Source organism: Nannospalax galili, unplaced genomic scaffold (assembly GCF_000622305.1).
Source record: "Nannospalax galili isolate Female #2095 unplaced genomic scaffold, S.galili_v1.0 scaffold652, whole genome shotgun sequence".
In the NCBI taxonomy this organism is placed as follows: domain Eukaryota; kingdom Metazoa; phylum Chordata; class Mammalia; order Rodentia; family Spalacidae; genus Nannospalax; species Nannospalax galili.
The window spans coordinates 607,586-627,718 of record NW_008332152.1 but is presented as its reverse complement, the minus strand read 5'-3'; the positions used below and the strand labels follow the sequence as shown (position 1 = coordinate 627,718).

Genomic DNA, 20,133 nt, shown 5'->3' with positions numbered 1-20,133 from the left:
TACCAACCCTGGGTGCTGGGGTGCTCTGTGAAATTAGCATGACCTCAGTACTCCTCTCCGCCATGTCTGCCCTGAGAATTGCCCATTCTCAACAGTCTCTCAAAGTCTACTTTTAGTATACAAAAGCAGTTCTTTATCACAAAGGTGCTAGAGAAAGTGGCCTGCCCATAGGCCCCCAGGAGTCACCACATATTGAGAACCCAAGAACTGGTCTCTGAGTTCACCAAGGCAACAAAGGGCCACTGGGATCTTCTTTGAAACAACTAAGCCCCAAGAAGTCTCTGCAAGTAGCCTGGAGCCACCGTGCTGCCTGGGATGATTAGTTGCAATCTTAAATAAAGCAAAGCAATGTGTTAAAAGCAATTTCCTTTTGGACCCAAAACAAAGCCACCTTAGTATAAGAGGTACCAAGGAGTTCAAAAGTAATCCTCTCATGGTAGGGGAGCATGAATCTCCCTTGAAACCTGAGCAACCCCACATCTGTCCTGGGGCTCCCTGAAGCCTCCCTTTTCCGGGATCCCCTTTCTAGCCCTGTTCTTGGGCATTTGGTTGAGGTCCAGGCTTCTTAATGGAATTCCTGAAATGGATTTATTAATCGCACATTCCACTCATTTTAGCCAGCCTGTAATGACAAGCCTTGTGAAACAGTTATGGAAATTAAGAGAAAGCAAACAATTTGAGAAGGGTGTTCAAAAGCATTTTATAGCAAACCAATACTCGTAATTGAACTTGTAGCTGCCCAGACTGCTTAATTCCTTCCTGCTGCCATGGCATGTGGTGATGTGGCCTGGCCTAGCTGAAGGACAGCAAGTAAAGACGGTGCGCCAAAGCCCCAGGTGTCCGCACGTTTGTTCCCAACCTCAACCTCATCGAATCTGCAGTTACATCTAAATTCTCTGAGAAATCTCATCAGTGAGGGAGAAAAGAATTCTGTCCCATCAGCCCCTTTCACTGGCAAGACAGAACAGCAGCATCCTTCCAGAAGGGGATGACTCACTAAGCCCTCCACATGCCCTTATAAATGGTGCATCCAAACAGGCCCATGAGAAGGGAAACACATCCAGCTGAACTGACTTCATTCATGGCAAGTTCCCCCTCGGGTCTAAGCACTTACAAGGTTCTTTGTGGGTAATTGATTTTGGTTTGGAATTCCACAGACCTGATTTCAAGTTGGTCTTCCCTACCGCTATGACCTTGGGATGGGTAGAGCGGAATCCCTCCAGAATCATCCCTGTGAGTCAAGCAAACTGATGAAGTGCTCTCAAGTAGCCGGTAACGCAGGAAACAATCATTCAGATGCACTTGGGGAGGGGACGGTATACAGCACCCATTCCATCTGTTACAGGTGACCAACCTCTCCTAGAGATGGACGACACGGCTGCCTGGGTGGCATAAACACTCATCACTGTCATCTTCTGGGAGTTTTGTCAAGTAGATCCTCTTTTCCCAGGGTCCTTAGCGATGCTTCCTTACAAGAAGGCCAAACGCATTTCCAGAGTCATACTCTGAGGGAAAGAATGGATGAGGCTGCTCCCGTCTGTCCCCTGCCACAGGTGCCCTGTGACGGCACTGAGGGTGAGATTGTTCCAAGTCATTTGTCCCATCAGCTCACACTACGTGAGTGTGCTCCTTGAGGGAGAGTAATTACCAGATCAGAAGCCGGTGGGATGCCCCTCGGGGTGCGTCTTTTCCTCCCGAGACCAGCTTCTTTCACAATTATATTCTCTACCAGGAATCTATTACATGATCTAGCTTTTCCTCCGAAGACATCATTAATCATATGGTGAAAACACAAGTACAATTGAAAACAGGAGATGTTTGGTTAGCCGCCACTGTTGGCTGTGGGCAGTCCCCAAGCTCAAAGGTTAGAGCGCCAGCCTGGCATCTCCCAAAGCGGCTACTGCCCACCCCTCACCCCTCCATTCCCTTTCCGCTAAGCAGGGCGAATTCTGCTTGATTTCTTTAAGATGACAGTGTAAGCATTTCTAGTGTTACTGCTGCCAGAAGGCAGCTTGGGGGGTGTTCCCTGTTGAGTGTGTGTGGTGGACCACATTCTGGGAGACCTCATGGGCGGAAGCAGCCTCCCTGGGATCTACAGAGTGGTCCAGCATCTCAGTGATGGATGAGAACCGCTGGGTCTGGGCACGGGCTCTGACTCAGCAAATCGCTTCTTGCCCCCAGTTGCCTAGGCCAGGTGCTCTCGAAACGCCTCACTCTTACAGGTGGGGACTCTTCCCCCCAGTAGTGCATGGCAGCCAGCCCCGAAGTGACCGTTACGGTCAGCTCAGAACATCAGGCTGAATTTTAAAGCCCAAAGCCAATCAGCTCGATACAGACAGCAAACTGATCAGGTGGCAGTATACGAGAAGTCGTCTCTGTGCTGAAGGTCACCTTGGAGCCATGCACAGAGGATGCCAGATCCAACATCACCACGGTGAAGAGGGAGAAATTCGGAGTGTGGTGGCATGTGGCCTCTCAGCTTTGACACTCACTGCTGGGGCCTGTTGGGTCACCAGCCGTGGAGAAATAAAAACAGAAAAGGACAGACCCACAAGGGGCACGAAGGGGACAGAGGTTGTAGACACTCAGGAGAAGAGGCAGGAGCGGGCATGGGGATGGGGTACAAGGAGACCCAGAGGGGTCGTGCTGTACCCAGCTAGTCCCTCCCTGACAGTTCGTCAAACCCTGGTCCAGGTTTGATGAATACTATATTCCCCATCCTTTATTGTAGTGGCTCTGAGCTGGGGAAATAGCATCGTCAAGTTCAGAGCCAGCGGAAGGTAGCACTCTGGAGCATGCTGGTGATGGGAGAGAAGTTAGAGGGGAGGGGTGTCCACAGTTCACGCCATTCAATGAGAACTCTGGGTGTCCCCGCTGTAGCCTGCAGCCTCCTGAGCCACTGAGCCACCCAGCCGCTCCCAGAGGCACCTGAGCCTCCAGGAAGAGCCCTGTTTCCCTGCTGGTGTGTGAACCTGACCCACATGGCTCCACCCTGGGCAAGGTCTGGCCACCATGTTGGGTGCACAGAGTGGGAAATCATGGCCCTGAACCCAGGCCAACCTCTCCCTAGATCAGGAGCATGAATAAGCCCCTTAGCCACTTCTAGCCAGTTTCTCCTCTACTCTGTTAGGAAAAGGTGGGTAATTCTTTCCATCTTTAGGTTCATACAGAAGTGATAAACCATCTCTATTCTGAATTGTGGGTCTTTGGAACAAGCAGAAGAACTAGGCACACAGGAGGGAGGGTGCCCAGAAATGCTGCTGCCGAGGAGGAGAAGGAAAGCCAAGGAGGAAGTCAGGCAGCAAAACCACACCCCACTGGCTGGGAAACCAACTAGAGCACACCAGACAAATCGTGTCTGTCATTCTCTCTATCTTTATCATCTCTGACTCATGGGCAAGTCCTGCAGGGCTGACTTCCGACTCCTCCCATGCCTGAACCCATGGAGGTTACTACAGGGCAAGTTGCCACCTGGTTGAACTTCCATGAGGGCCACTGAGAATGGACACTTGTGTCCCAGCCTTGCAAAGAATCCATCACTTGTTCACTGACTATGATGGTGAATGTGACCTGTTTACTACCCACAGAACATGGGGTGGGCACAGCACATAGCCGGCTGCACCTCCTGGACCTGGCTTTATGTGCTAGGTTTCAAGTCAAGATGCTGCCGGGGTGAGTTGGTTTATCTTGTCATCTTGATGGGATTTAGAATCACCATGGAAACAGATCTACCTGCCTGTCTGTGAGGGATTACCTAGATTAGATTCACTGAGGTGGGAAGATCCCCCCCTAAATGCGGATGGGTCCTGGACTGCATGAAAAAGAAAAGCTAGCTCAGCACCAGCGTTCATCTTTCTCTGCTTCCTGACTGCAGATGCTGTGAGCCGCTGCCTCAGGCTCGGCTACCCTACCTTCCCCACTACATGGGCTGCCTCCTAGAACTGTGACCCAGAACAAACCTTTCCTCCTTTGAGTTACTTCCATCAGGTATTTTGTTACAGTAATGTGGAAAGTAAGTAACACAGGGGTTTCAAACATCTGTACTTCTTCCTGGTAAGCCATGGTCACCCTCCAGCATGGGCTCTCACCCCCCACAATGGCACCTTGAAGGCCACACACAGCAGATCCACAGAAATGACTCTGTGCCTCTCCTGGTCTGCCACAATTCATCCACATCAACCACTGAGGCCCCTGCGGTACATTTCTCTGTAAAATCTTCCTTCTAGGTAAAAGGCTATATACCCTGCATTTCCAGCAGCCTCCACAGAATGGCCCCAATGCTGGGCCTGGTGCAGTTTCTTTCTTAACAAAACAGGCTGGCATCTGGAAACACAAGTATCAGATAACAGTGCAGCACAATTGGTCCTTGAGAGGGGACAGGACCTGTTCCTGGTTGTGCAAACACAGACATAATCACACAACAACCATTGGGCTCAGAGGTCCCAGCTATTGCCCTATCAAGTTTCCAAAATTTTGTTTACCACCAAAGCCAGACAATCGCACAGGCTTAGCTTCAGGAGGCAGAAAAACAAAGCAAAGAGAAGAGGGAAATGTGGAAAATAAAAACAGAGATTTGCTTCTTTCTTAAAAAGAAAAGAGTTGTGTTAATGTCTGAGAGTCTCCCCCAAATCAGAAGTGTCTAAGTTACTTTGGCTGTCCCCATTTCCAACGTGGTTCAGTGAGTTGACAGACACCAGATACTGCCTGGACTGCTCCCCAGTTTCCCACCTTCTAAAAGCAGATTCAGTCATGAAGGTGTAAGCACTCCAACCTCGGGAAGCCTACAACTAGCCTAGCATGTGGCAAGGTTCTGCATCACGGGGTACTCCAGGGAACCCCACCCCCGTCCTCCCATTTCTTCCATTTTTATGGGCACAGATCACCTTATAACAGGCTGGGTTTTCTTCTCTATATCCACCAACACCGCACATTGAAGAGTCATTCTAAGATCCTCAAATAAGAAGAATTGGTTCTCAGAGAAGCCACACCAGACTCCAGGCTGCTTTTGAATAAATGAGGCGTCTCTGTATGAATGAAAAACTATTCCATCTTTCAAAGACTGGCATAAACTAATAGCCTCCACTAGAAAGGACCCTCGGTCCACATTCTGGAAACAAACCAACTCTGACACCAGGCCACTCTGTGAAACTCCCTATCCAAACCCCCAAACTGGGAACCCAAGATGCTCCAAACTCTCAACTTTCTGAGTACCACACGTGGAAATTTCCATGTGACCTTCAGCTGTGTATGTCCTAATGTGTCCATGAAACCAAGATGAACTGTCATAATTCCATTTTAGTTCTAGCCTTGAGGTATCTCATTATGCACATGCAAATATTACAAAATCCAAAAAGTATCCATAGAAGAACTACTTCTGGTCCTAAACATTTCCAATAGTGGCTATCCAACCTGGTCAATATTGTGGAATTTAGAGCCATTGTAAACTCTGAGATTGCCTAATCCAACCTGTGCATTTCACGGGAGATAAGTCAGGCATAAAGCAATGACAGTAGCCAAGGTAGGACCGCACCAGAACAGAATCTCAACCTTTTCCGACCCTCAGACTCAGATTCTCCCCCAAACACCCCGTGGCTCCCTCACAGGCTCCGCCCAGATCAGCCACCAATGCCACAGACCCTCCCTACCTTTCTTCCTCCACCAGGGTCCCTCGGGAACGGAGTAGGAGAGGTCCTTGAATTCGATGTTCACAGCTGCCCTCCGAGGCAAGGATGAAAAGCGCTGGGCCTCTGTGAAGCTGTTGTCCACTTTCCTCAGGTGCCCGTTCAGCAGGTCCGTTTCAGCGTCGTCCACATTGCTGGACACGACCTCATCCACCGACACGCACACTGACTTGGGCTCCGTCATCGCCGCAGAGTAACTGCTGGCATTCTAGAAAATGAGGTGGAAGCAACAAGATGTGCTATGTGCCCCTTGGACAGAAAGAACACCAAGGCTTGCATTGGGCTCAGGGTCATGGGCTAGTCACAGCAATACCATCTACGCTGCCCGAGTGCCTCTGGCCACAGAGGGCAGGAAGGCCACCTGCTGGAATGTCTCAGCTAGCTATTACCTTTGCTTCTAATGAAATGATACCCAGGATAAGATGCGTCGACAGGTCTTATTTTGGAATTACAAAATCTAACCATAAGTGAATCACTTGCCTCTATAAAGAAGAGACTGGCCACCCGGAAAGCTTTCTATTCACTCATAAAAAGCTCAGCGGAAGGGCTGGAGAGGAAACTCGGGGGTTAAGAGCTGGTTGCTCTTGCCAGGGATCTTGGTTTGGTTCCCAGCGCCCAGATGGCAGCTAACAACTGTCTGTAACTCCAGTTCCAGGGGATCCAACACCCTCTTCTGGCCTCCCTGGGCACTGCACACCTGGGTGCACTTACATACATGGAGGCAAAATACTTGTACACGTAAAATAAATAAATAAACGAAAAATTAAAAACCCCAACAAAGACACATGAGGCTCCTAAGAAACCTAAAATTGAAAGCAGTCTGTTTAAAATCATCTACTCTAGTGCATGTCTTGTGTGATCTCTTAACAGCATCTCAGGAGCAGCAGTCCTAACTGAGCTGCTGGTCTGTGGGGCAGATCTTCACATTTTACAGCCACTTTCCAGATCCCTGTAGCTAGAACTCACTGTATCTTTGCAATAACACTGGAGGGTTGGAATGCTCCTTACTTATTTACTATTATACAGGGAAGGAAACTGAGGCGCAGACAGGTAAGGAATCTGTTCTGTGTGCCACAGCTAAGGGGGGAGCTCCACACGTGAGCCACAGAAACCCAGGGAGGCATTCCCTGCATCACAGGGCGGGCAGTAGCTAGCATTGCTAGGGCTAGAGATGGGGCCCTGGGCCTTGTGCACACTAGGCAAGCACTCCATGGCTGAGTTATAGCCTAAGCCCATAGCTTTAGCTTTTAAGCCTTCCATAAGGAATCAAATGCACTGTAGCGGATGGGCCAAGACCCAAAAGTATTTGTGCAAAGCAAGGGGTATGCTTTTCTAATGGCTTGGCAGCCCTGGCCCAATCAATATGCTTCAGGAATCTCAAAACACAGCAGAGCCCTGAGGGGGCAAATTATGCTGAAGTTTTTCTAGCTGTCTCCTGAAGCAAAGAGAATATCCCACAGTGCCAAAAACATGGGTCTTCTGTGGGCTCAGTCAGGCTGCTAATGTGCCTCATGGGGGGAGACTGCCCCTCACTACATCTGGTCACAACTGTCCCAGGACTGATCAGGCACTGCAGCTGTCCTCTGTTCTAGGGAGGAAACACATCCTGTTCCTTTTCCGTAAGTTTGCTAACTATTTCTTTAGCATTGGTTGCTATTTATTGTTGTTATTTCTTATCAAAAACACAAAATAAAAGCAGAATGTATTGTCCATAAAAAGTTCCACGAGGGTGTGGCTCTGTTGGTAGAATGCTTACCTAGTATGCACACATCCCTGGGTTTGATCACCAGCTCCACGTAAGCTTGGTGTAGTGACCGGCACTTGTAACCCCAGCCTTTGGGAGGTGGAGGAAGGAGGATCGGAAGTTCAACATCATTCTCAGCTACATAGCAAGTTCAAGGCCAGCCTGGAAAATGTGAGATTCTACTGCAAGGCAAAACAAGCGATCCAACGGAAATCTTTACAAGCCCAGCAATTCAAGTTCCCCCAGTGCCACTGTGGCATCTGCGAGTTCAAAGCATACTGCCTTGAACACAAATGGGAAAGGGGGAAGCAGGCCTTGGGACTCTAAATCTCTCAGTGGTAGAAACTGGAACTTTGTGCTTGAGATAAGAACATGTGAATATACAAATACATACGCTCCCTCATAGGCAGCTCCTACCTCTGAAAACCCTCACCAAATCAAATCTTACCATTGACTCTCCTAGCGCGCGTGAAAATGAAGATGCAGAGGGGAATTCCTGGAATCCAGCTTGGAGTGCAGCTGGTATAGACCATGCCCTGGCCAGTGCCAACACACATAGGTTCCCACATGCTCAGACTGGTACCTATGCTCGAGACATTGAGACCGGAGGATCCCAGTGAGGTGCTCCTCCACAGGTAGCCTCTGTGTCTACTTGTCAGGTGCCTTCTGCACTGCACCTCTTGAAGGGGTCACAGGACTCTGTCATAACAATGGCCCTGCAGGAACGTACCCATGCAAACCAGAGTCCACCCAGGAGGCACAGAGGCCTTGCCTCTGCTCATCACCTGCACTTAGGCTACGGCAATGACAGTGGAGAGGTCACAACCCTGTGGGCTCCAGAGGGGGTTTTTAGAGGTGGAGTGTTGAGGAAGAGAGCAAGGTGCCCGAGGCAGGGTCCTTAGCCCACCTTGCCATGTGGGCAGAAAGTCAGGACTGCTTGGCTCCAACCCTGGGCACATGGGAGTTGGCGATGTGGGCAGCCCTTCGCCCTCGTGGCCCCCTGACCTCCCCACCTCAGTTTCCAGCTACTGTGGATCATCTTTCCTCCCAGATGGCACCCACCACAGCTGTCTAACCTGAGGCTGAAACCTCCCTGCTGAAACCCACTGGAACAAGGGGATGAACAGTCATCTCCCATCTATCCACTGGTCCTAGCAGATATCAGACAGCAGGTCTACTGCTTCCCCCTGACTCCAAGCCTATCTAAGCACTCATCCATTTCCTTGATAAACTGAACACCAGTCGGCCAGACAAACAGACACGGCTTCTGGCCTCAGCAAGCACAAGTTTAAGACTGAGCCCAGGACAGAATGCAGCATTCACACCAGGTTGGGAGCAAAGGGCATGGAGACCCATCTGACACAGACCGGACCCTGGGGTGGGGGTTCAAAAGAGTCTGTCTGCAGAAATAGGCTCGGCTGAGATTAGCAAGGTGGGATAGAGGCAGGGGCTTGTGCACGGTGCTCCCTGCAGAGGAACTTGAGGTGCAAGGGCCTGGGTCTACAGCAGGAGAGTGGGACATTCAGAGAGGCCCTCAGCAGAATCAGCAGCTGGAATGTGGGTTGGGGTGCAGGGTGGGGAAGGTAGGCAGGAGGCAGGAGACTTTGACATAGTTGTGACTTGAGGGGCAAACTTTGGTAAGAGACTTGAGGGTCAGTGGGGAGCCAGGGAAGTACCCCAAGCCTGGAGTGGCAGGCTAAGGAGTTCAGAACGTAGCAGTCACCCTGCAGAGCTGGGGGTGGAAGAGCTTAATCGGCAGGTGGTAACGGGGTTGGAGAGGATGACACCAGCCAGTAGACCAAGCTGGGTGACTAAACTGAGTTGGGAGGGAGGGAGAAGCCAGAGTCAGCTACTTAGGATGTTAAGTATTTGAGAACACGTGTGTGGGTGCAAGGGCAGCAAGTGACTGTAAACAACAGTGACTAAGATTCAGTAACAACGTGCCCAGCACATCCAGCTTGCAGCCTATGGTCAGCTCTGGCAGTGAGAGGGAGGCTACCAGCTCCTGTTCAGAGGAGGGAAGGAAAGTAGGAAGGTCATCTGTCTGGCTCAGGACCCTCTTGATGAAGGGGTGGCCAGGCAGGGGTCCAGCTTCGTGGGGATTCCAAGTCTGAGTTGGTTTTCTCCTACCCACCATTTAAGAATTCCGTAGCTCACTATATGCAATGTGGGCTGCCTCAGAGTCATCTGTTAAAGGAGAATCCACAGCAAACAGGAACTCATGCAGCTTCTCTCCTCCCATCCCCCCTCAGCAATGAGTGCGAGCCCACCCTTCCTCCACCGGTGTCCAGTGGCCTCACCCAATTAACAAAATCACAGAAACCTGGGTGATGAGGCAGTGGCCTGTCACTCCAAAATAGACCAGCTCTCTGGAAACACATCCTCAGATAGAGCTGCCAGCTCTAAATGTAGGTTACCCTGAGCTCTGTCTCAGCCTCCTGGGCTCATTAAAAATAAAGCAAACACTGATTCCCTTCTGTTTTTCCCTCTTGATGTTCTGTTTCCTGTCTTGGACATTGCCCCCTCCCCTCACGGAATGTGCTGCCCAACAGAACAGATAGTAACTGCAGTGAGTTCCTTCCTGGGGGTTGCATGAGACGGGAGCCTGTTGGAACCAGTCCTGGGGTCTGTGCCTCAGAATGCACAGTGGCAGGGTGCCATGTGAACTGGGCATAGACGCTGGGCGTCAGGAGACACCTGTGCAGCAGGGGAAGGTTGGGAAAGACCAGCAAGCCCCATTCAGGCAACTGGGAGACCCCTTTCGTGGGAGGCAGGGTCAGACATGGGACTGTCTCTCAGCATCCTGGGGAACTACATGAGCGTTGGCCCGCAGTTCTCCCTCTACTTACTGGGTTTTCATGCTGTCATCTAGGGTGCCTGCCTAGATGGCACCTCAGGATGTCCTGGGGCATCAGAGAAAAACATGCTGACCCACAGTCACAACACCTGTCTGTAGGAAAGTAGCCCGGTGTCGTACCCTGAGCTACGCATGAAGGACAGGCCACACCTGACTGACCATGCACAATGCCACAAAGCTCCAAATGCCACCATCTATCGGGAGCACTTGCCTGCCCTGTGTCCCCACAACCTCAGAGGCCCTCCTGGGTGCTCTGCTCACCTTTCTGTGCTCCTTAGCACCAGCAGGACCCCAGGGCAGAGAAGAAACAGAATGGCTCAGGGTCCTGAGACTCAAGGACTCTTTGCTGTAACTAAGATAGTTTTTATGCTGTTGTTTGTTTGTTTTAATTTAAGCTTGTTTTGGTTTTGAGCCCATAGTACCTGGTATTCCCAGTTGGTTTCCCATCTTAGTGCCAATCAGGCCGACCTGACTTGGTTTCCAAGATCAGACAAGATCAGTGCATCCAGGATGGTATGGCCACACACAGACACTTTAAAATTTAAACAAAAATTCCAAGTTTCCAGGGAGAAAATGATTTTAAAATAAAACAAATTTCTCTGGAAAACAATGAGCTCAGCCATTAGGATGTCTGTGAACCCACAACAGAGCTCTGGGCTATATCAAACCATAACACAAAAAATTAGCATAAAAATCTGGAGCCTAAGTATTCTGATTCATTGATCCACATGTACAAGCCACCTGTGCAGTTCTAAAACAATTCCACATGCCCACCCACCTCCCCAAGATCTGAAAACGTCCTCCTCCTGCAACGAACATCAATAATCTTAATTTTACATTGCCAGCATAATTTAGGAACCCTCCAGTCGATGGATAAACACACAAGAATTCCCCCATGTTACTCAAGTCATCAACTAGGAAAAAAAGAAAACCAGGAAACAGTATCTTGAGGCAAGGAGTGTGACTCCCTGCCTCCGACGTTTCAGAAACCCCAACTCCAAAGATGGAAGCCAGCCTGGGGGGGCGGGGGTCTCCCTACCCGCCTCACCCCACCCCTACCAACCACAGCCTCCACGCATCTTTACCCCATCCTATCAGTTTACACTGAATCATTATATAATGACCTGGCTGGGCTCGGCATGTTCTACAGTAACCTGTTTGGAATCATAGGATGCAGTTGTCAGAGCAGAGCATGCGCACAAAACCGAGTGCTTTTTTTTCCCTCTCACGCTCGCTCTTGAGCTCAAGGCAAGAGGTAACTGTCGGTCAAATCCTGCTGGGCCCTGCAGACTTCGAATACAGGATGCTAAAAATGAAATAAAGGGGAGGGGTGGGGTGCTGTACACTGTGGCCTTGTAGCGTATGGAAAGGAACCCGCAGGAGAGTAACAGAGCCGGACCGCAAAGCAAGGGCCCATCAGGGTGGAATATGGAGGACTGGTAACTTGCACTCGGTTTAGGCGGGCATCAACCGCAATGTCCGGGTATTTGGCAGAGGTGCGTAGTAGGGCCAAGGGAGAGACCACCCAGCGGGTGGCCGGGCTGTGGTTATTTGGTTACACGTTCGCTTCTTCCCTGATGTACTAAGTAAACGCACAAGAGGAGACGCTTGACCACCACAGAGAACAGCTCTTCTGTCTAGCAATGAATCTGGCAGCACCCCGACTTTCCCCAGGACTGGTACCGGGGGGGTGACGGGGGGTAGGAGGTAAGATGCTCACACCCTGTCCCCCATTCTCTGTCTCCCTGGGGACTCCGTCACCCCCTCCACGAGTAGCTGTCCCCGGGCGGGGGGGGGAGCGCAGGAGAGCAAGGCTCGGTTTCTTGGGGAACATCTCCTTTTGTTCCCGACTGTGCCCAGCGCTCCCCAGGGTGGCTCAAGAAGACTCCGCCGCCAAGTGCAGGGGAGCGAGCCGGCAGGGAGATCCGACCTCCCTTTCCTCGGGCCCAGCCTGCAGCCCCTGCTCAGCGCGCTCCCAAGTCCCCAAGCCCCTCACCCAGAGGCGGACGCGGTCAAGGCCATTTGGTCCACTTGGGATGCGCGCTGCCCCGCACTCCTCCCTCTCTCCCTCCTCCGCCTCCGCTACACCGGCGCTGGGAGCATCCCGAGGCTCCAGGTGGCCGGGGCGGAGGTGATCGGAGCTGGGTACCTCTCCAGAACGCCCTAGGTCAGCGCCTGGAGGACCCGCGTGCCGGGCTCTGTGCTTCCTGCTCCCTTTGCAAAAGAAAACCAGCCGGGTGCGCGCGCAAAGGATGCGCTCACTCACCATGGCGGTGCCGACCGAGAAAGCGGCCATCAGACAGGCCATGCCCCGGGGGCGGAGGCGGCGGCGGCGGGGACGAGGCTGCGGGGACGAGGCTGCGGGGACGAGGCTGCGCTCGCTCCGGCTCTGGCGCTAAGCTCCGCGGGCTCCAGCGGCGCCCAGGCTCGGGCGCGCCCCGGCCCCGCCCCGGCACGGGATTGGCTGGCGCGGAGTGGGCGGGCCGCGGGCAGGTGCGCGTGCTCTTGTTTTGCTCCTGCGGGGCGGGGAAGGCTGGAGGATGCTGCGGGCTGGGTGTCTTCTGCGAGACCACTTGCTGGTGCAGGCCACGCCATCTGCTCCAATCTGGGCACCTCGCAGGGGCTGGGTCAGCGCGGCCCTGGGACGAACCCGTGGGACGCCCTACAAACTGTGGGGTGGGGTCCTCTCTTGGGGAACCGCTGCCTCCACACTTAGGGTGGCCTTAGGGAAGCGCAGGAGATGGGGAAGAAGGCCAAGGGTTTTCTCCTCTTGCCTTTGTTGAGCACCTGTTTTCTGGGTAGACAGTTCAGAACTAAAGAAGAGGGGAGAGAGGCCTGTAGGTCCCGCCCCATAGCTCCAGTGTGGGGTGAGCTCCACTTTAAGGCACCATGGGCTCCCATACAGGGAGCATATAGCGCTGCCGTGCGCAAGCGCAGGGTTAAGTGGGAGGTGAAGACACCCAAGCCTCCATCCCCCAAAAGAGCCATAGGGTGTCCAACGCACCTCTGTTCCTGTACCTGCGTCAGGAGCAGCATTCTGGCACACTCTAGTGTGGCCACAGACTGGAGTAGCAGATGATCTGACATCTACTGACACCCCTGTTAGATATGTGAGTCATATGTTGAGGGCCATCCATTGTCAGTTGTACCAGAAAAGGGGTCAGGGGAGAGGACATCACCCTCAGGTCCTTCACTGTGGTCAAGTCCCCCCCACTCCCCACATACCCTTCCCCACCCCCATCAAAGGAGGGAAAGCAGGACTGGGTTGAGTTTGGAAAGAACAGAGTAGTCTTCCTTGCTTGAGGGATTGAGCTTACATGATTTTTATTGGATGTGATGCAGGAAGTTGCTGTGTTTCTGGTGTCCCTATCTGGTGCCAGGCCCAGGGTTCTTTAAACATGCTAAATGGAAAGCTCTAGAAAGAGGATTTGAATTCACAGACCCTAAGGAGTGAGAAAGGTACCTGAAGCCTGGAGCTGCTGTCCACTCCCCCCACCCAACCCTCCCTCACTCCTGAGCCCACCACTGTCCCAGAGGCAGCCCAGATAGACAGGGGAGGAGACTGTGAGCATAGATGTGACCCAGGCAAAGGCTGTGACAACAGCGTGCCCAGTATCTGCCCAGTATCTACTCCCCCCACTTGCAGAAATGTGTTCAGAATTTTCTTCTAGAAATTTCTCTTTCTCAGCACCTTCTAACTCCCCCCTCATTCTATATCCTTTGATGCCTGTGTAGTTGACCAACCTTCCTACTCAGATATAAGCCAGTTAGCTTCAGGCCAAATGCAGCCTGGACACAGTAGTTGCTCAGGAGCTGGAGTTTGGATGCAATGCTTGCTGGAAATGACCAGGAAATGGTGCAGAGCCTGAGGAAGAAGCTAGAGAGGCCAGAAAGCCATGCACAGAGTGCATGGTATGGCTTGGGTCACTGGAAGAGTCACCCCAGTCATCCATATGTCCCTGGGCTACTGATCTTCTCCATTATGATAGAGCTTTCCACCTGCAGGAAAACGCCCAACTCTTCACTGATGACTTCCTGATAATGCCCAAACAGGGAGCGAGTGTAGAGCTGGACAGACTTGTGACAGTTGTATCAGGAAGTGTGGTTGCAAGTGACAGAAACCAACTTCAGCTGGCCTCCCAAGAGGACGGATTGTTTTCCCACAGTAGAAAGATTGAGGGTACTCTGGTTTCAGGCCTGCCACAGCCAAGGACGAGTCCTGTGATCTGAGGCCTACACACTTTGCTTTCTCCACAGATCTGCCTTCTCCGTGCTGGCTTCCCTCGGGGAGCAGAGAGAGCATCAAGCTCCCATCAGCTTCCCCATCCCATCAGTTGTGCCCAGTCACTAAACCCAAAGGTGCCTAATCCTGATAGGCTTCCTGGAGGAAACAAGAAGCTCAGTCCTAATGCACGCCACAGGAAGTTGTGGCCCAGGTGCTTCTGTACTGCTTGGAGACCTTCTGAGCACAAGTGTGGGTACCAGGCCAGCAAAGGGGGATACAAGGCAGCACTGTCCAGACCAACTACAGAATTTCTACCAAGACATGACCAGAGATGAGCCTCCTTGGCCTCGAGGACTTCCGGTGAGAAGCCACTTCTGTCTCAACATGAAGAGTTGTCGGTATTATTAAATACTGTCACTCCTTGGTATCATTGGGAAATTGGCTCCCCCACCCCCAACCAATGACAAAATCTATGGAAGTCTAAATCTCTTATATTCAGGGTGTGGTGTTTGCATCCAACCACTCATGTCCTCCCATGTACTTTCAACCATCTCTTACTTCTAACACCTAAAAAGATGCAGATGCCGTGTAAATAGTTGTATTATTTAGAGGAACGCTTCTTAGACTGCACGTCCAGACCCCATATGGGGTTGTATAACTGAACCTGGTGGCCATGAAGAATTTGACAACAGTAACAGGTTTCTGAATGCTCAGCACCCAAACTTTAATGCAAAATCAAATGCATAATGAACCCAAAGTGTTTCTGTCAGTGTCCACCCGTGTTGCATCCACAACCTCACTGGAGCCTTGGTTCCGAATACACAACACGTGCCCACTGTCACCCCTCACATCTACGAACCTGAAAGAGCTCAGGTTCCACGCTACTGTGTGTTATGCATTACACTGTTTTTCTTTTTTTTTTTTTTTTTAGCTCTATATACAAAGTTTTAAGCTCTTACAGAAGCATAGTGGTTTAATCATGGAAAACAAAGACTCTATTTTTCTATCACCACTCCTCAGCACTTATGATGGTTACTGTGCTGGACCGCTTTAGTGTCAACTTGACACACCTGGGTAGAGGAGCCTCAACGGGGGAATTTCCTTTACTGGATTGGCCTATGGCAATGTCTATGGGACATTTTCTTGATTGTTGTGTGATGTGGGAGGGCCCAGCCCCCTGTGGGTGGTACCACCCCTGGGAAGGTGGGCCTGTGTTGTATAAGAAAGCAGGCTGAGCAGGGGCCAGGGGAGCAAGCCAGTAAGCAGTGTTCCTCCTTGGCCTGTGCTCCAGCTCCTGTCTCCAGGTTCCTTCCCTGAGTTCCTACCTTGGGCTCCCTCAGTAATGACCCATGACCCAGGAGATGTAAGTTAAATAAATGCTTTCCTCTCCAAGTTGGTAGTGTTAAAGTGTTTTGTCACAGCAATGGAGAAACAAACTAGGACATGGGGGGTTGCCTTGATTACGTTGATTGATAAGGAAATACCATGCTCACTAGTGAGGGGCAGTATTGCCTTGGTTTAGGTCCTGGACTGGATAGGAATGGAGAAAGCCAGCTAAGTACTAGAAACCTGCATGCACTCATTTCTCTCCGCTTGTGCCTGTGGGTGTGCTGTACCGGCTGTTTTAAGTTCTGCCACCTTCTTTCCTGTGATGAAGGGCTGTAACCTGGAGTTGAGGCCTAAAATAAACCCTTTCTCCCTTGAGTTGCTTTTTTAAAAATATTTTATTTATTTATTTAATGTGTATGTGTGTATTGCCTGCATGTAGGTAAGTGCACCCATGTCGTGCAATGCCCGCAGAAGACAGAATAGGCTGTCGGATCCCCTGGAATTGGAGTTACTGACAGCTGTTAGCTGCCATGTGGGTGCTGGGATTCAAACCTGGGTCTTCTGCAAGAACAACCAGTGTTCTTAACTGCTGAGCCATCTCTCCAGCCCCTTGAGTTGCTTTTTGGCAGAGGATTTTATCACAGCAACAGAAGTGAAACCAGGACAGTGTGTGTCAGATTAGTCTACCTCCAGGTTGGATCAAGTGGGTAAAAAAGCACATCCATCTCTTTCGTGTACAAATTTGCTTTCATTTTTAATGAATGGTAAAATTTTACACTCAAAGATTGCTTTAAAATAAATTTATTTATGGTTTGTTATCAGGAACTGTTTGATTTGTATGCCTGTTTTATATACCCAGGGTTGAATAAAGATGTCTCAGGCAAAAAGAGGGGGAAGGTCATGAAAGCCAGGCATGATAGCTCATGCCTTTAATCCCAGCACTTGAGAGGCAGAAGCAGGCAGATCTCTGTGAGATCAAGACCAGCCTGGTCTACATATGAGCTGTAGGCCAGCTGGGGCTACAAGGAGACCCTGTCTGAAAAAAACTAAAACAGTAATAAATGGAAAAACTAAAGAAGCCCTAGATTAGAATATCGAGAAAAACAGTCATATGTGTTCAGTGTAGATAGATACATGTTTTTAACATTTTTGACCGAGGTGACTTGAATCCACAGATGCAGAACTCATAGACAGAGAACTGACTCTATGTCACCGGGAACAAGGCATCCCTGGGTCTGGCTCCCCATCACCTCAACCGCTACACATCTACACAGTCTGTTGGCTTGTCTGGCACCACAGGCCCCTGTAAGGCAGCAAAAGTGTGAGCCATCTGCCAGGCTTTTGTGCCTCCACCCAAACATCCATGGCTTCGGAGGACAGGCCTGTTCTCCTGCCCCTCTTTCTCTGGGTGCGCACTGGCTTCTCAGCACTCCCTGTGAAATGCGGCGGGGGGGGGCGGGGGTTTCCAATGGAAAAGCCTATTCAGTGTGTGCCTGACCAGGACAGAGTGGCTTGAATAGCCCTTTCCCGGATCGATCCGGGTGCTTGATCTGCTATCACATCTGTGTGGATGATGTGCAAGCAGCAACCAGCCAGGGGCTAGGGGCTTACTCCCCCCTGTGTCAGAAGTGTTCCAATGACTGTTCAGAGCCTGTCAGCCTCACATTTTTATCTGATAAATGTATTCCTACATTTTCTCACTCCATCTCTATGTCCAGTCTCCCTGGCAACCCCTTTGTTCCCTCCCTTGGTAATGATCATGTAATCCAGTCTGCCTAAATCACCAGTTCAACACTACAAGCCAAACCCTGTATCCATGACCAGGATGCTCTGCAGCAAATCACTGCCTTGATACCTGTGGCACTTACAGGTCAATGTGACCTGTGAACGTCCAGTGGCCAAGTGTGCACCTTATGCTCCAAATCTCCCTCAAAGGAATATCTGGTTTCTCCTTGCTGGTCAGGAAGCCACTGAGTTGGGAGGGAAGGAGAATGGGCCCCTCAGGTCTCTCATGTGAAAACTTTGCACTTAGTGCCCTGTGTGGTAGATGGATGCAATCAAGCCAGGCATCTAGGATCTAGCCACGTGGCTTTGACTTCCTGTTGAGCATCCTCAGGGGCCTGGCCAAAAGGTCATGCTGTCTTGGTCACTTGTATTGCCCCTTCCCTGGGTGGGCCCAGTGACAGGTCCGATATCCTTCCAGAGACATATTCAGGGACAGTCACTGACCAGCCAACAAGAGCTCCAGTGAATGTCCCCATGATGATAGCCTTCCTTGCAGTTCGATGGTGTGACTTTCAATGTTGATTCAGTGTCAGGTTCAGTGGGATGAGAGAAAACTGCCTCTGCCATCTTCCCAAAGCTATGCCAACCTCAGTATTTCATCCGACCCAAGGGACCAGGCTGCCTCAAAGCTGGGCAAAGGGCTGGTCATGGGGAGGTGTCTGCATGCTGGTTCGTACTTCACAAGCAAAGCTCTGACTTCCCCAGTCAGTTAAGACCAGAATCCGCTTGTCGTACCCACCACATACACCTAGAGAAATCCCTTGGTCCCCAGCACAGTGACAGGTAGCCAGAGAGTTGGGGCTGTGAGATGTGGGGAATGGAAGAGCTGGCACAGGGAAGGGAGGCAGAGATGGAAAGGTGGATTAGCTAGCCGTGTTTTCAGGAAAAGAAAAAAAAAGCAAACAAATAGTTCTTAAACCGAGGAAGAGGCGGGCTGCGTGCGCCCAACAGATTTTTTGTTGTTTCTTCTCAGTAGCCCAGAACCCCAAATAGCTGAGAAAGATCTGGGAAGAAGCGCCATCTAGGGAGGAGACAACCTTCCAAGAGGAAGATAGGACTCATGTCCCAGAGCCAGATACTGGAAACTGACCGGAGGCCTCCTTCCCTACATAATTAAAACCTGTTGTCCCCACGCTGAAAGGTCCCTGCTTGAAGTGTGCTGGTAGCCTATGGGTCGCTGTTTTTTAATTTTCCTCAGCATGTTCCCCGCTATCTCCAGGGACACACTCTGCCCAGAGCCAGTCAGTATCTCACAGCCTGAGCTCTGCTCCAGCTCTGCAGAGGGACAAGTCCAGGACGCCCTCGGGACTCCAGGGACTCCTGTGGTCGGTCCCCCAGAAGGTTTGTTTCTATTTGGGGGTTAACAAGCCAGATCCAATGTCCTCTTGCTTGTTCTAAGGGCAGAATCAAACTGAGAACAAAGAGAAGAAGGTGCCCGTCTCCCCGGGGATGCCTGAAAATTTGGGTGCAACTGAAGCCTCTCTAGACTGTTCCTATCCATTCACATCTAGGGTAAAATTCAGTTCAGAAATTAGGCTCAGTAAGAAATTAACAACAGTAAGTAATAATAACGTAGAACACAATTATAACTGTATACATCATGAAAGTTATGTGCATTTAACCATGTTCTCTTGAAAGGGTTAATGTCACCAGAACACCAGAACTCCTTGTGGCCACAAACATCAGTGATCGAGACAAGAATTGAATCTTTAAGTCGTGTTTTATTCAGAGAACCTGTATCTGGAAAAGCAGAGGATTACCACCTTGAATAACTGCCGTCCCTGCCATCTCCAGCCAGCAGCGGGGTCAGTCAGCCGTTGGAACTCAGGCTCACTACTCTGGTTCATGTGATCAGCAAAGTTTCTGAGACTTGTGATGTCTGTGCCTCTCTCCTTACCCAGGCCCGCTCTCTTTATTCTGTGGACGTCTAGGCTCAGTCACTTTGTGGAGTCATGCACCTACTTAGTGTCTGCTGGTAACAACCTTGTGCTTTCCCAGCCTGGAAGGTTAACTCAGAGTGTACAAGCCATTAGCACTTATAGGTGTTAAGCTGTTAATAACATGTACATGTCGGCATGGTACAGAATGCAAAAATGCCCCTCCCCTATCATTGGGACAAATAGTGTTTTCAGACCCCTAGGTACCTGTGCAGTAACAAAATGTCTGCTTTCACCATTAAAAAAAATCTTCTATTTATTCTTTGACAGTTTCATACATGCACACAGACCTTGATCCTATCCACCCTCAGCTTCCCTCCCTGCTTTTACCACAGTCTTCTTCAACACTGGCCAGTGTAATAAAGCAAGAAAAAGAAGATTGCAAAGGAAAACATGGAAGTCTTTGTCTTCAAATAGCATGAGTGTCTACACAAGGGAACTGCAAAGCAAGGTCCTATGATGTGAGATAAACACAAGATGAACGTATCATTATGATCTGAAGTGGACAGTGACGTTGAAGACAGCAGCGGAACGGAGCAGCGGCGGGTAAAACTACAAAGCAGGTGTGGGCCTCC

General features: G+C 50.7%; 1 protein-coding gene across 3 annotated transcripts in view; it reads right to left on the bottom strand.

Annotated features, from left to right (window-relative positions):
* The window catches only part of Abcg1 (ATP binding cassette subfamily G member 1), a 62,949-nt gene extending 50,287 nt beyond the window's left edge, over window positions 1-12,662 (bottom strand). The window contains exons 1-2 of one of the 3 annotated variants that reach the window (XM_008827361.2): window positions 12,549-12,662; window positions 5,646-5,889 (exon numbers count right to left, since the gene is read on the bottom strand). In XM_008827361.2, coding sequence (XP_008825583.1) covers window positions 5,646-5,889; window positions 12,549-12,590 — 286 coding nt within the window. In that variant the 5' untranslated portion in view covers window positions 12,591-12,662. Of the gene's footprint in view, window positions 1-5,645; window positions 5,890-7,437; window positions 7,490-12,278; window positions 12,299-12,548 lie in introns of those variants that run through there. The other 2 variants (XM_008827363.2, XM_008827362.3) reach the window with 2 other exon arrangements.
* Window positions 12,663-20,133: the final 7,471 nt, after the last annotated feature.